Source organism: Panthera leo, chromosome B3 (assembly GCF_018350215.1).
Source record: "Panthera leo isolate Ple1 chromosome B3, P.leo_Ple1_pat1.1, whole genome shotgun sequence".
Taxonomy (NCBI): Eukaryota; Metazoa; Chordata; class Mammalia; order Carnivora; family Felidae; genus Panthera; species Panthera leo.
Window position 1 is genome coordinate 48,314,373 of NC_056684.1, and position 13,938 is coordinate 48,328,310.

Here is a 13,938-nt window from a genome sequence, read left to right on the forward strand (position 1 = left end):
CCTGTTAAGGACTCAAGTGGACCAAATTGCCAGTAAGGCCCAAATCATGAGTTCTAGTAATTCTTCTCTTTCATAATTGTTAAGAATGCCCTAACCATTGTCAGCTAGTTTTCAAATTCATTTTATTGTCACAAAGAAAAATAGGAAAGAATAATAGCTATCTCTCACCATTACCTGAAAGAAACACAATTTTATTACTATCTCTATATTCATAACAATGGCATAACACAACAAAAGCATAGTCTCATAGCAAACAAATGAATAGTTATAGGATTCTAGTTTTTCTGTCTTTGCATTTTCAGTCATTTCAAACTTGCAGAAAAGTAAACTAAGGAAAAAAAAGGAAAATTTATTAGAAACTTTTAGAGATAGCAATTACAGAACTGAATTTTCATCTCTATGGCCTACACTTTTGCTGAGGCTGTAGCTTTAAAATCTTGAAGAATCAACTAGAAATCCATTTTAGGGGGAACATAATAGCTGCGCTCTTGGGGACTATTCTTTCTTCCCATGCTGAAAAAATTAAAAACAAAGTGACTAGAAAGACCTAAACTTTATCCTTCTTGTTAGTCCCACCCCCCCAACCCCAACCATTGGTAGAACCCTGGGGTCTTTTTGTAAGGGATGCAGAAATGTTGATAATAACCTTTGCCTCACCTAAGTGATCCAGAGAAGTACTAAATGATCATCCCATGTTGATCACTTGTTTGTAGAATTTAACTGTGGGTAACTAGTGCCCTCCTCTGAGTCCTGTATCAAAGGGACCCAAATCTATCAATTTATGTGCCCTCTGCCTGTTTGAACCCTAGGACCTACTATATGAATATTTTAGCAATATGCCCTTGTCTCAGATTTTGTTTAATCTTTGGTCATCTGGGCACTTATGTAGCCATGACACTTGCTACCATGCTATTCATTATTTCAGTTTCAGAGTTGCAGCTTCCTTCTTTATTATTAAACCCTTAAAACACACACGTACAAAAACCAGTATATTTTAAAGTACATTCATTAAAATGACCACTGTTAGATACAGTTAGATGTTTGGATGTCCTTGGCAATGTCTTTAACTTTTTTTTTTTTTAATGATTTAATCTGTTTCCAATTTTATGTGCAGAACTTTCCTAACCTATGACACAGTATCTACTCAGAAATACCTTACTTACCCACTTGGAGTGTGAATTTTCCGGTGCTTACCTTGCAGCCCTTCAGGGCTTCTTGATGTGGGAAGTTCTCTAGGTTTGATTGTAGTTGAGGCAATCTGAAGGGGGTTTTTTGTTCATTAGTTTGTTTTCAGATGGCCATGGATTCTTTAATTCACCCAGCAGAATTAGAAGAAAGTAAGAAATTTTGGGTTTCGCTGGAGTTTGCTTGTCAGCCTTGCTTTACTTTTTCTAAGCTGTCCCTTAGTAATTGATGTCTTTCAAATGAACTCAGGTCACATTCCTTATCTCAGAGCAAAATATTTTAGACAGAGATTTAAACCATTTTCATTTTATATCTAAATCAGTAAATTTACAAATAGAGTAAATTCTCACAATAATACAAATATAATAAAAATTACTCTTCCCATTTGATTTATATTTTCTAGGACTCAGAATAGAAAAATAATTTCATCTTACATTGTTTGTAGCAGGTAGCTCAAAAGAAGATCGCATCCCGTCCCCATGCCCACTATGGTTCTATCATAGCAAGTTAGGAAACTGAAAATTAAGAATTCTAAGCAACAAGGATTGAAAAATAAGAGTCCTCATACCTTGACCTTTTTCTCTGTCTTCCTTATTCAATCCTGTGGGAGGACAGCTTTCACAACTGCTCGGGCCTGAGAGAATATAATATCAGGTATGTGATTGTTTCCATCAATTAAAAAAAGCTATAAAAAAAGCTTCTACTTTCCCCCTTTTAGTCCTTCTGTCAGTGATGCTGGTGAAGAGGACTTTTAGTTCTGTGCTCTTGAATTAGTGTCACCTGAGGGGAAGAAATTGGATTTTTTTTTTTTTTTTTACATTTTGTTTTGTTTTTTGCTTTTTTGTTCAAAAAATTAAAGGCAAATTCAAGCATGATTATCCTATCAGTGTATATATTTTCCCTCCATACATGATTAACTGAAGAAACAGTCAAGCTGGAGAATTTAGGTTTCTGGATTTTAAGCTGACTGTGCTAAATATAAATTTAAATTGAAACTTTTTAAAAAGACCTTTTTCTGATACCAGTTTGAAAAGTAAAGATTAAAGAATAATTATGGACATGATACCCTGGTTGGTCATCTTCCACCAGAACTCAGTCATTGTCAACCTAGCCATTTCTTTGAAGGGTATTTATACATCTCAATGGAAGAATTTCTTCTTCTGGAAATAAAGATGATCCTCAGATGTCATTTCACCATCAAGGATCTACCTGAAAACTTCTCAATTAAGCCTTTAATTGTTATGCTCTTTTAAGCATCAGCCCTTTCCCAGTTCTATGACCTTATTAAAACAAAACAAAACTCTGAATAACACCTGAGAGGGAAGTCTTATAACAAGAAATACATCACTATAGAGAATTGGTTTCAAACTGGAGAAATTCCTTTTTTTTTAACATGAAATTATAGAGCAAACCTGATTCAAGATGCTCCCTAAAAACAGGAGCAGATCTCTCCATTCAGACTACCTTATAACTATATCCATGATAGTAAATACTGGGAACATATTTCTTTTCCATCTGCTGAAAGGGCTTCAAGTTCTGGTAATCAGACGTTTGAAATTCTACCTGGTTCTCAGTAATCCATCCTGTATGTATTGGTAGTTTAGAGGCAGATGTCCTGAGCATATAAGCAGAAACACTAAAAATAAACTCAGTTTTTGAATTATAGAATATTTTTTCAAGTCTTTTTAATTACAGGAGACGAGTGGAACGTTACACATTTTGTTCCAAGTCCAACCTAGGAAAAGCTTTTATTTCTGACCTATTCTGTATTCTGCTTAAATTGATTCCTCTCTGTCTAGTACTAGCACAGTTGTTGTCAGAAGTAATTTCTAATTTCTATTTCATCTTGATGGTTTAGGAAGGAATAGTATCAACTCTCTTCTGCATTTACCCAGCAGAAAGTCAGCACTGGCAGAACATGGTCTTTAATAACTTATGGGCAAATGTGTCGCTTACATATAAAATCTAGGAGCCTTGCTCTTACAATGTACCTCCCAAGTTAGTGGAGGTCACCAAGCTAAATAATTCCTAAATTTCTTAAGATATCTTGCTTTTTGAAATAAAAGATTATGTACTTTTTGATAGAATTTGAATAATAAACTCTTCCAGCAAAATCTTTTAAGCAATTAAATTAATTCAGAATAATATTTGTATAATAATAATAATATCTATTATAAATATATTTTATAAACTGCTTTTAATCCTCACAGAAATTTTATGAGCATTTTATACAGATTACTCAGCTTGAACAGCTTGCCTAATATCACAAAGCTAATGAGTGCAAATCTGGAATTTGGCTCTAAGCCTTCTAATTCTATATTCTACACCTACTACTCTATCTCACTGCTTTAGATAAATTGAACTTGAAGGGTCAGTCTATCAAGCTCAAGTAGCAGCTGCTGCTTTCATTTATAACATATAATATAGGTCATATTCATATTATTTATCAATAGGAAATGTGCCTCTTAAACTCAGATTTATAAAAGCTCTATCAAAGATGCTTTATTACTATATTAATCAGCTACTGGATGATATTTTTATATGAAAGGTCTCTGTGACACAAGTTCAAGAACAATCAGTGAATCATACATTTTGCTATATTACTCTTAAAGATAAATTGTTTTTTTCTAAATTAAATTCCACCTCAGAAAAAGGTGTTTTTAAGTGCTAAAAGTAAAAATTGCGTCCCTTTTTAAACTTGTGAATAGACAAGAATCCCATAGTAGATGGAGCATGAAAACTAAGGGAATTGGTGAATTATTCAATAAATTATACTGAACATTTAGCTATCCTTGTGGGAAAATTGTAATTAGAACCGTACTTTATATGAGAAAAATAAATCCCGGGGGAATTAAAGACTTAAATGTGAAAAACAAAACTTTAAAAAGAAAATGAGGGATATCTTTATGACATTGGGACAGGGAAGGATCTTAAAACAAGACACAAAAAGCACAGGTTATCAATGAAAAGATTGATATATTTGACTTCCTGGAAATTAAAAACTTCTCTGCATCAAAGACTCGAAAAACAAAATGAAAAGACAAGCTACAACTAGGAAAATGTAATAGCAGCACTTATAGCCAATGGCGGATTAGTACATGGACTATGACAAATATCCTCATTTTTAAATGTTCTTCAACTGTGGTTCTTTCGATAAGATTCTCTAACTAGCAGTATCAGCATCACTGAACTGAATGTATTAGAAATCAGGATTCTCTGGCCCCCACTCAAGACCTACTGAATCAGAAACTCTGGAGTTTTTAACAGGCTCTCCAGGTGGTTCTGATGCATGCTAAAATTTGATATCAATTATATTAGAGTAAACTCAAATGATAAAAAAATATGAAAAGATCCTCAGTCTCACCTTCAATCAGAAAATGTAAGACAGTGAAATACTTTTTCATACCCATAAGAGTAGCTAACATTTAAATCTTAAGCTTTAGCAGAGATATAGAAAAATTGTAGCTTTGGTGCTGAAAATATAAATTGGCACAACAGTTTTGGGGGAGCAATTTGGAAATGCCCAATAAAGTTGAAGATATGCACCCTTTATGGCCAGGTATTTCTACTTTTAAGTATGTACCATAGAAAAAGCTCTTACACAAAGATACAGCAGTCACAAATAAAGGATTTTTATTGTAGCACTATTTGAAATAGTGAAACTTTATGATAACTGTCTGTCAGTAAATAAATGAACAAATTGGTTTTTTTTATCCATGTAGTTGTTGTATAATCTGTTTAAAAGTGAAAGAATTTTGGAGCAAATGTGGCAAAAAGTTAGCGTCTTTTAAATATGACTAGTGATGCATATGTACCTGCTTCCTGTATGTTGTTTGAAATACTTTATAATTTTAAATTAAAAAAAAAACTAAATGGGATATTAAAGTATTAGAAGGATTCCCATCTGGCTCTGTCTTATCTTTCAGGATTCTGCTTCAAAAGGTGATTGACTTTGGGCAAACCAGAATCTTCAGTCTAGTTGAGGGGGAAGGTGTAACTAGACACTGAAAATCATTTTTTGAATAGTAAATGCAAAAAAGCAGTAAGTGCAAATTAATTGGGTATAAATTCTTGAATAATTGCTGTGGCCCAAAGTAGAGGGACAAAGGCATATATTACAGGATCATGTGTCCCAAATTATTACAGTTGAATTTTTAACTAGTTTTTTGTTTGTTTTTGTTTGGTTTTTTTTTTAGAAATAAAAGTTAAGTGGAAGAGAACATGAAGGCTGTATCTTCTAAAGTGGTGCTTCTCAACCTTTTTTTTTTTTTAGCTTATATCTCATTTTGATAAATATAAATATCTTATATCCATGATTAATTTAATTTGAAATTTCACAATAAGTTAAATGCCATTTTAAAAATGATTGAGTAAAAGATTTTGTGATTACAGAAAGGAATCCTTTCCCCCTCCTCACATTTTTATCTACATATAGGAAAGGGATCTTCAGTTCTTTCAAAAGTGCTAGAAGGAAAAGTCTAACTTTCTATATTACTCAAGATGGGCTAGTCTGTGCTGCCATAACAAAGTATGCCTAAAATACCAGTGGCATAACTGCAAAAATTTACTTTCATTCACATTATATGTACAGCACAAATCAGTGAAGGTCCTTGCTCCACGTGCCCCCTTGGGAACCCACATTGAGACACTGCATCTTACAGTTTCACCAGTGAAATACATGGCTTCCAAGGTTCACAAAGGGAAGAAAAGAACAGAGTTGACACATTGATTCTTAATTATGTCAGCTGAGAAATGAAATAATCATTTCTGCTCAGTTCATGGCTGCAAAGGAAGCTGAGAAGTGTAGGTGAGCAAGTGGAATGTTTGATGAGCACTGTCTCTATCCCTTGTTCTCTTTACCACTTTACTTGCACCTCATAGAAGGAATTAGATAGCTCCATGCTACTAGTTCCTGGTGTGAATGAATATTCTTTATCAGCCAAAGCTTCAGAAGGGAAGGGGATTGAATGTAGGACTTGAATACTAAACTCCACCTTGAACCTCCAAAAGTAACTTGATTTTGTATATCTTACATATATACCTATTTTCACCCTCTGGATCACATGATATCAAACTGAATGCTGAATCTGATTGTTTGCTACAGGCTCTTCTGTTCAGGATGTGAAAGATCAAAGCACTAACTAGGTCATGTGCAAAATTAAGTTTAAAGTGGTTTCCTGGAAGGTTTTTGACATCTAAATCAAACTTTAGTTCAAAGATTTCCTTTTGTATGTCTTCATACAAAGATTGAAATGTGTGAGAGAGAGGTCCTCATAAGCTTTCAGAAGAAACCTTCAATCACAATAGTAGGAAATTATCACCATGGTTCATTCAACCAACTAGATAATATTTGAGGTAAACTTGAAATCATTTTCAATAATTTTGCTTTGAGACTTAACTTCTTCAATTAAAGAAAATGAAAACTTTAAAGCCTACGGAATAAGGATGTTGATGTTTGTTATTTGAAGTTTAAAGTCAAGTATTCAGATATATCTGTCAAATATGTCAAGCTCTTGAAAATTGTAATTTTTTTATTGCCCTAAAATACACAGCACAAAAAATTTACATGTAGTGATACTTAGTTTTTAAGTTTGAGAGAGAGGAGAGAGAGAGAGAGAGAGAGAGCGAGCTCATGCATGCGCAGGAGGGGCAGACAGAGACACAGAGAGAATCCCAAGTAGGCTCTGTGCTATCAGCATGGAGTCTGACGTGGGGCTCGACCCCATGAACCGTGAGATCATGACCTGAGCTGAAATCAAGAGTCGGACACTTAACCAACTGAGCCACTCAGGTGCCCCTGTGATACTTACTTAGTATATTCACAATATTGCATAACCACCACCTCTATCTAGTTCCAAAACATTTTCATCACCCCAAAAGGAAACCCATGAAGCAATCAGTTCTCAAACTCCCCCGGTTGCCACTAATCTTTCTCTGTGGAATTGCCTATTCTAGATATTTCATAGAGGTACAATCATATGTGGCCTTTTGTGTCTGGCTTTTTTCACTTAGCATAATGTGTTCAGGGTTCATCCATGTTGCAGCATGTATCAGTACTTCATTCTTTTTCAGGCTAAATTTAAAAATTACAGCTTTTAAAAGTTTCGGCAGTTGGTCTTTTTTCTAATGTTCTAAAAATGCAGCAACTTTGTTCTTCATTTCATAAATCCAGCCAAACGTACTTCTTTTTGACAACCAACAAATCTCAACGTGGGACAGAAAAACATGTTTCTTGACATTTAAATGTTCACAAAGCATAGCAAATAATCTGATGTTTAACATATTTGCAACATATTTTTGCCTTGATTATCAAGCAAGGCTAAGTCTTCTACACCACTAGTCATTGTTTTGGAAGCCAATGATTATCTTTAAGTGACACATTATATCTGAAGCCAAAAATTTTCATGGTGAACTCAGCCTTGCTAGACCTGAATGCCATCACTACACACTTGAGTCATTTGTTGCCGTTTGCTTCACAGAATTTTGATATCAGGTTTAGCAAATTCTCCATATTTTTTCTTCTATGTGTTGAGTCCTGCATAATAGATGAAATAGGAATCAGTAGTTAACTTTTCGTTGTTTTAAAGACAAGAAAACCCAAAATAGGACAGTGAGGTTGATCTTTTTCAAAAATATTTTTCTGACTTCTGTCTTTAAATCCCTTCTTTGGCACTTTCTCCTAATTCGGATTATCTTCTGAATTCCTTCTGGAATTTCTCCTCTTTTCTGGAATTTCTTCTCTTTTTTCCTCTAGTATATGTTAAATTTACAAATTATAGAATCCAAGTTTTCTCAAGCTCTATGAAGTTTTTTTTTATTCTTAGTCGTCAAAAATGATATTTTTTCCTTTTCTTATTGAGGTATAATTAATGTGACATGATATTAGATTCAGGTGTACAATATAATGAGTCCTCATTTGTATATATTGCAAAATAAGTAAGACCAGTTGACACACAGTAAGTCCATTTGACATTCATCACCATTCGTAGCTACAAAAAAATATTTTTTGGTAAGAACTTTCAAGATCGACTCACTAAGCTATGTTCAAATATGTGATACAGTAGTATTTTTTAAAGATTTTATTTATAAGTAATCTCTACACCCAGTGTGGGGCTTGAACTCACAACCTGATATCAGGAGTCACACACTCTACTGACTGAGCCAGCCAGGCACCCCATAATACATTAGTATTAATTTTTGTCACCATTCTGCACATTGCATCCCCATGACTTTCTCATTTTATGACTCGAAGTGTGTTCTTTTGACTCCCTTCACCCATTTTGCCCATGCCCTGCCACCTGCCTCAGGCTATTACCAATCTATCTCTATCCATGAGCTTGGGGTTTTTTTTGGTTTTATTTGTTTATTGTTCAGATTTCACATATAAATGAGATCATATGTTATATACCTTTTTCTGTCTGACTTATTTCACTTAGTATAATGCCTTCAAGGTCCATCCATGTTATCATAAACTTATGGCAAGATTTCATTATTTTTTATGGCTGAATAGTATTCTGTTTTATACACACACATCTACTGCATTTTCTTTATCCAAAAATGATGATTTGTACTACGTTTTCTCAGGCTTTGCACATAATAAGGTTTTTTGGTAACATAACCTACTTTGGATTTAATATGGTAAGGATTGTTGAGATTAACTGGGTGATGTTAATAATACTCAACAGAAAGTATTTTAGGAACTATTTTTAAGTTTATTTATTTTGAGAGAGAGGGAAAGACAGAATTCCAAACAGGCTCCATGCTGTCAGTGCAAAGCCTGATGCAGGGCTCGAACTCACTAACCATGAGAGATCATGACCTAAGCCAAAATCAATATGCTCAACTGGGTGAGCCAGCAAGGTGCCCCTAGTTTTCTATGTTTTTAGTAATGACAAATCTTTGTAAGTTCCTTAAGGACAAGGACTGTTGCGTTGTTCGTATGTGTATTTCTAGTCTTTGTAGGTGTACTGTAAGTTTTTAATTACTGTAAATCATTTGTGAAACATGGCAGAAAATAAAATTGATGAATGAGTAAATGAATCCTCCTTTATTGTTAAAAGACAGACAACTGAAGACTTAGACTAATGTAGGGGCAGAGAAAATAAAGAGACTTGGAAGAATGTGTGGGAAAGACTTAAGAGGACTAAAAAAAGGATTAAAGTGCAGAGCATGACAAGGAATACAATTAAGCATGCTCCAAAACTGAATTCTGGGGATCTGGAGAAAAGAAAGTGTTAAGTAACAGTTGGGAAGAAAATGTCTATTTGTGTTTTGGTTTTTCCTTTGTTGAGAGGAGAGTTATACATGGTATTGTTGATAAATATATTAGGTATTAGAGTGAGAGCTAATTGCAAAAATTCCCATAAAACAGTAGAATGAAAAATATGGAGATTTTTGTGGATGAATTCTAGGATTAAACTGTTTTATAGATAAATCCTGGTGAGACTAAGAATAGGCTAAGTTATATCATTTTAAGCTTTTTTAAAATTGGATATGTGTTTAAGCTGTGCTTTATTAGGTAAGAATAAATTCTGTTACCAGGAGTACCAATTAATTATTTGTCCACATTTTCAATTGCAATGGACTTCTTTTAGGCTACCAAAATTTCACTGTATTATTTTTGTAACAGAGTTTGTGGCACATTTAAAGCTACTTTTGGCAAACTGAGCTGCGAAAGAAAGTTCTACAGTCCTCTGTATAGCAGAAATTATTTTAAAGGGTAGGTTTAGAGACAAAATGATGTAGTTGCAGAATAGCTACAGCTTATCTTACAGGTAGGTTCTCCAAATAGCAGCCATGGTTGCAGCGCTGTGAATAATTAAATCTGCATTGTGTGGAAAGGTTTGTTGGTAGTACTTCAGTATTTTTAAACTTCATTTCTGCCCCTGAATGAGAGTATCATCATCAGTCACATGTTGTAGGTTTTTGAGAATTAGAAAAGGATCATAGAAGTCCTGTCATCCGTCTCACAGTTGTAAGGAAAATTTGCCGGAGCACTGAAGCTTCATAGCCAGTTAAATGGTTAAGTTAAGACTAACGAATGAATATTCTTTTGACTTCTAGTCTAGACCTTTCCTCTAATACTATTTTGTCTAAGCATTGATTTTATTTATACCTAGAATATAAGAATTAATAGGAAATTACCATTTTCTTTTAGTAACTTTTTATGTGAGATATATTTATCAAACAACTTATCTATTATTTTACTGATAAGAAAAAAGCCTTAATTTTTTCTTTGGCAGGTGACTCATCTAGTTTAAATTTAAACAGTCAATATGTTTTTAATTGTTATTATTTTTATTGAAGTATAGTTGACTCACAATGTTGCATTTGTTTCAGGCATACAACATAGTGATTTGACAAGTCTATATGTTACACTACGCTCACAAGTGTAGCTACCATTTGTCACCATACAATACTATTAAAATGCCATTGACTATATTCCCTATGCTATACCTTTCATCCCTGTGGTTTATTAATTCCATAACTGGAAGCCTGTACTTCCAGTCCCCTTCACCCGTTTTGCTCATCCCCCTACCTCCTCCCTTCTAGCAGCCACCAGTTTGTTCTCGGTATTTATGAGTCTGTTCCTGCTCATTTTTGTTTGTTTTATTTTTTAGATTCCACATATGAGTGAAATCACATGGTATTTATCTTTCTCTGACTTACTTCACTTAGCTTAATACCTTCTAGTTCCATCCATGTTGTCACAAATGGCAAGATCTCATTCTTTTTTATAGCTGAGTAATATTCGTGTGTGTGTGTGTGTGTGTGTGTGTACACACACACACACACACACATACCCCTCATCTTTTTTGTCCATTCATCTATCACTGGACACTTAGGTTGCTTCTGTATCTTGGCTATTATAGATAATGCTGCAGTAACCATAGGTGTTCATCCTTTTGAATTTATGGTTTCATTTTCTTTGGGTAAATATCCAGTAGTGGAATTACTTACTAGATCATATGGTATTTCTACTTTTAAGTTTTTAAGAAACATCTATATTGTTTTCCACAATGGCTGTACCAATTTACATTCCTACCAGTAGTACACAGGTATTAGTAAATTTTGTTGAGGGATAAACAAGTGTTTTTAAAATGATATTTCTTTTTAATCTTTTGTAACCAGAAAGAAGTTGAGAATTTTACAGACCTGGAGAAACTCTACCTCTACCTTCAGCTGCCTTCTGGTCTCAGCAATGGAGAGAAAAGGTATATCTCTTGTTTTTTGCCTTAATTATAGTGTTTGTAGGACATCCCTAAGAACTGTGCGGGGAGTGTGTGCTGTGGTTGTTATTGTTGTGTGCTATTTCTAAAATCATCAGGAAACAGAATGGCAAAACAGGAGATCTTTTTTTTTAGTCTTTGATCATATTTGGGTAAGTGTTTACCTATAGTTTTTTCCAATTCATTTGTGTACCCGAGTAAATGCTATGAAATACAATTTGGGTTTTATTTTTTAAACAGATCAATATATTTATGCAGTGTGAGGGATTGTGAAAATTGAACAGAAAAGCAGAAAATAAACAGTTAAGTATCGTAAAGAATGATGTTGCAGGAGTTTTTTGTAGTTACTGCCCGGTAAACAGCACAGTATAAAAGAAAAAAAAGTGAAATCACATATATGGAACATGAATTTATTTTAAACAGAAGATATTTTAAGTGTGTTTTGGGATATTACTGTATTTTCATTATTAAAAATATTTAATAGGGGCACCTGGATAGCTCAGTCAGTTAAGCATCTGACTCTTGATCACAGCTTAGGTCTTGATCTCAGGTCCTGCATTAAGCCTACATTAAAAAAAAAAAATTAATAGTTTTATCCAGAAAATAGAGAAGTTGTTGGTTCATGCATTCTATTCTTAGGTTTATTTACCCTTTTAAATTTCTTTCATGTAAGTTGTACTTAAATTTCTATTACTTTAAAATTGTGTATAAAAAGAAATGGCATGAAAATTCTGTTGCTTTTACCTCTTCTCCCTCAAACCAGATTTCATAACCATTTTCATCATCTTTTTTGTCCTAGAAACTTCTTTAGTATCTTCTTTGGAATTAAATAATTATTATAGGTAGCTGGGATGAATGTCAGAATCAATAGAGGAACTTCCCTCATGCTATTTTGGGTGTCCCTTTTATGGATTTAGTTTATAAATGATGCTGCCCTACAGTAAAAACTGAGGATGTTTAATGGAAGTAATGGCCTGGGGAGGGGGCCAGTTAGAGAAGGACTGTAAAGGGAGATTTGTCCTCTCTGGATCTCTCTGGTATGAATTGCATTCTGAAGCATAGAGTGCTTAATAAGATTTCAGAATAGTTACTTGAAAATGCCAAGCAAATAGAAAATAATTGTTTCCATAACTTATTTTAAAAGTTTGATGATTTGGTAAGTTAGGTAAATGTATAGGCAAGTAAGTGAGCAAATATCCACTTAATCTGTGTAATTTTCACAGAAACAAATACTTTATGTTGTCAGCGCTCCATCACCTATGCCACTCTAGAGACCATGCATGGGAAGGGATGGTACAGGGATGGAACAGCAATAACTTCAGTCAGTCACTAGCTGTAGAAAATGGCTCACAACCACAGGTGGACAATTTGTATATAGATAATGGGGCATTTACTATATGGCCTGAATTTGGTTTGGTCATTTGTATTTACACGTATTTACAATTGTATTTACATGCAGTTCTTTAGTGGAGCTTATAGGCTGTCTCAAAAATTATCAACGAATTGCTGTCTGGTTCAGCTAAAACATGTCTTTGTTTTATGGTTAGTGATCAGAATGCCGTGTCATCTAGTCGGGCACAGCAAATGCATGCCTTTTCTTGGATTCGGAATACCCTAGAAGAACATCCTGAGACTTCATTGCCCAAACAGGAAGTCTATGATGAGTACAAGTAAGTATCATGTGTATACATTATGCATGCTGATGTGTTAAAGAGCTTAAGCACTATACTTGGGTACAGTGATTTGTTTTATTCTTGGTGAATATCACTCTGGTATATGGGATTTTAGCTTAGATATTTCTAAGATTCTTCCTATCTCTAAGCTTCTCTGGTAGCATATATCATAAAGGACAGGATTATTGAATAAAGGGATTCTTTTGGAGTTCTTCTGGATGATAGAAGGGATGTTGGAAGGTAGCATGATAATGGTAAAAGATTGCTAAATAAGAGCGTTCCTGTAGAGTTCTTAAGGATGACAGGAAGGGTCTGCCTAGGTCTAGGACAGTGGAAGGCAATAAATAAGTCAATGTATAAGAGAAAATTAAAACATGTTTTTTATTAAAACTTTTAAGGGCCTTTTTCATGTGTTCAAAACTTACCTAATGTTTCTCTGTACCAATCAAAAAAAAAAAAGATAAGTTTCTGGGATATTGTGAATTACTTATTCATGAATGAGGGAGTTCAGTGACTTGTACATATTAGATGCTCGAATAATGTCGATTGTACAGATAATTTATTTAAATACAGGAAACAAAAGTATAGACTAATGGACCTTTCTGGTTAAAAAAATTTAATAGTTGCCAAGTCTAGTTTTGTTTAACATTTTTTATAATTGATACTGAAAATGGAATTTATTCTGGCAGAGTAAATAAAAACAACATTCTCTGGGTATTTAAATGTCAAACCACCAACGATTCATGTGTTGTACTTCTACAGTTTGAAAGAAAAGTGTCAAATAAATGCTGTTGTTAACCAGTGTAAAATGATGCAAAGGGACTACACTACCACACTTACTATACTTTCTA

At 33.9% G+C, this 13,938-nt stretch overlaps 1 protein-coding gene across 3 annotated transcripts in view; it reads left to right on the forward strand.

Annotated features, from left to right (window-relative positions):
- The window catches only part of RFX7 (regulatory factor X7), a 134,195-nt gene that overhangs the window by 75,615 nt on the left and 44,642 nt on the right, over positions 1-13,938 (forward strand). For 2 of the 3 annotated variants that reach the window (XM_042941941.1, XM_042941940.1), the window contains exons 4-5: positions 11,317-11,399; positions 12,962-13,084. In XM_042941941.1, coding sequence (XP_042797875.1) covers positions 11,317-11,399; positions 12,962-13,084 — 206 coding nt within the window. Of the gene's footprint in view, positions 1-1,800; positions 1,840-11,316; positions 11,400-12,961; positions 13,085-13,938 lie in introns of all 3 variants that reach the window. The other variant, XM_042941942.1, reaches the window with a different exon arrangement.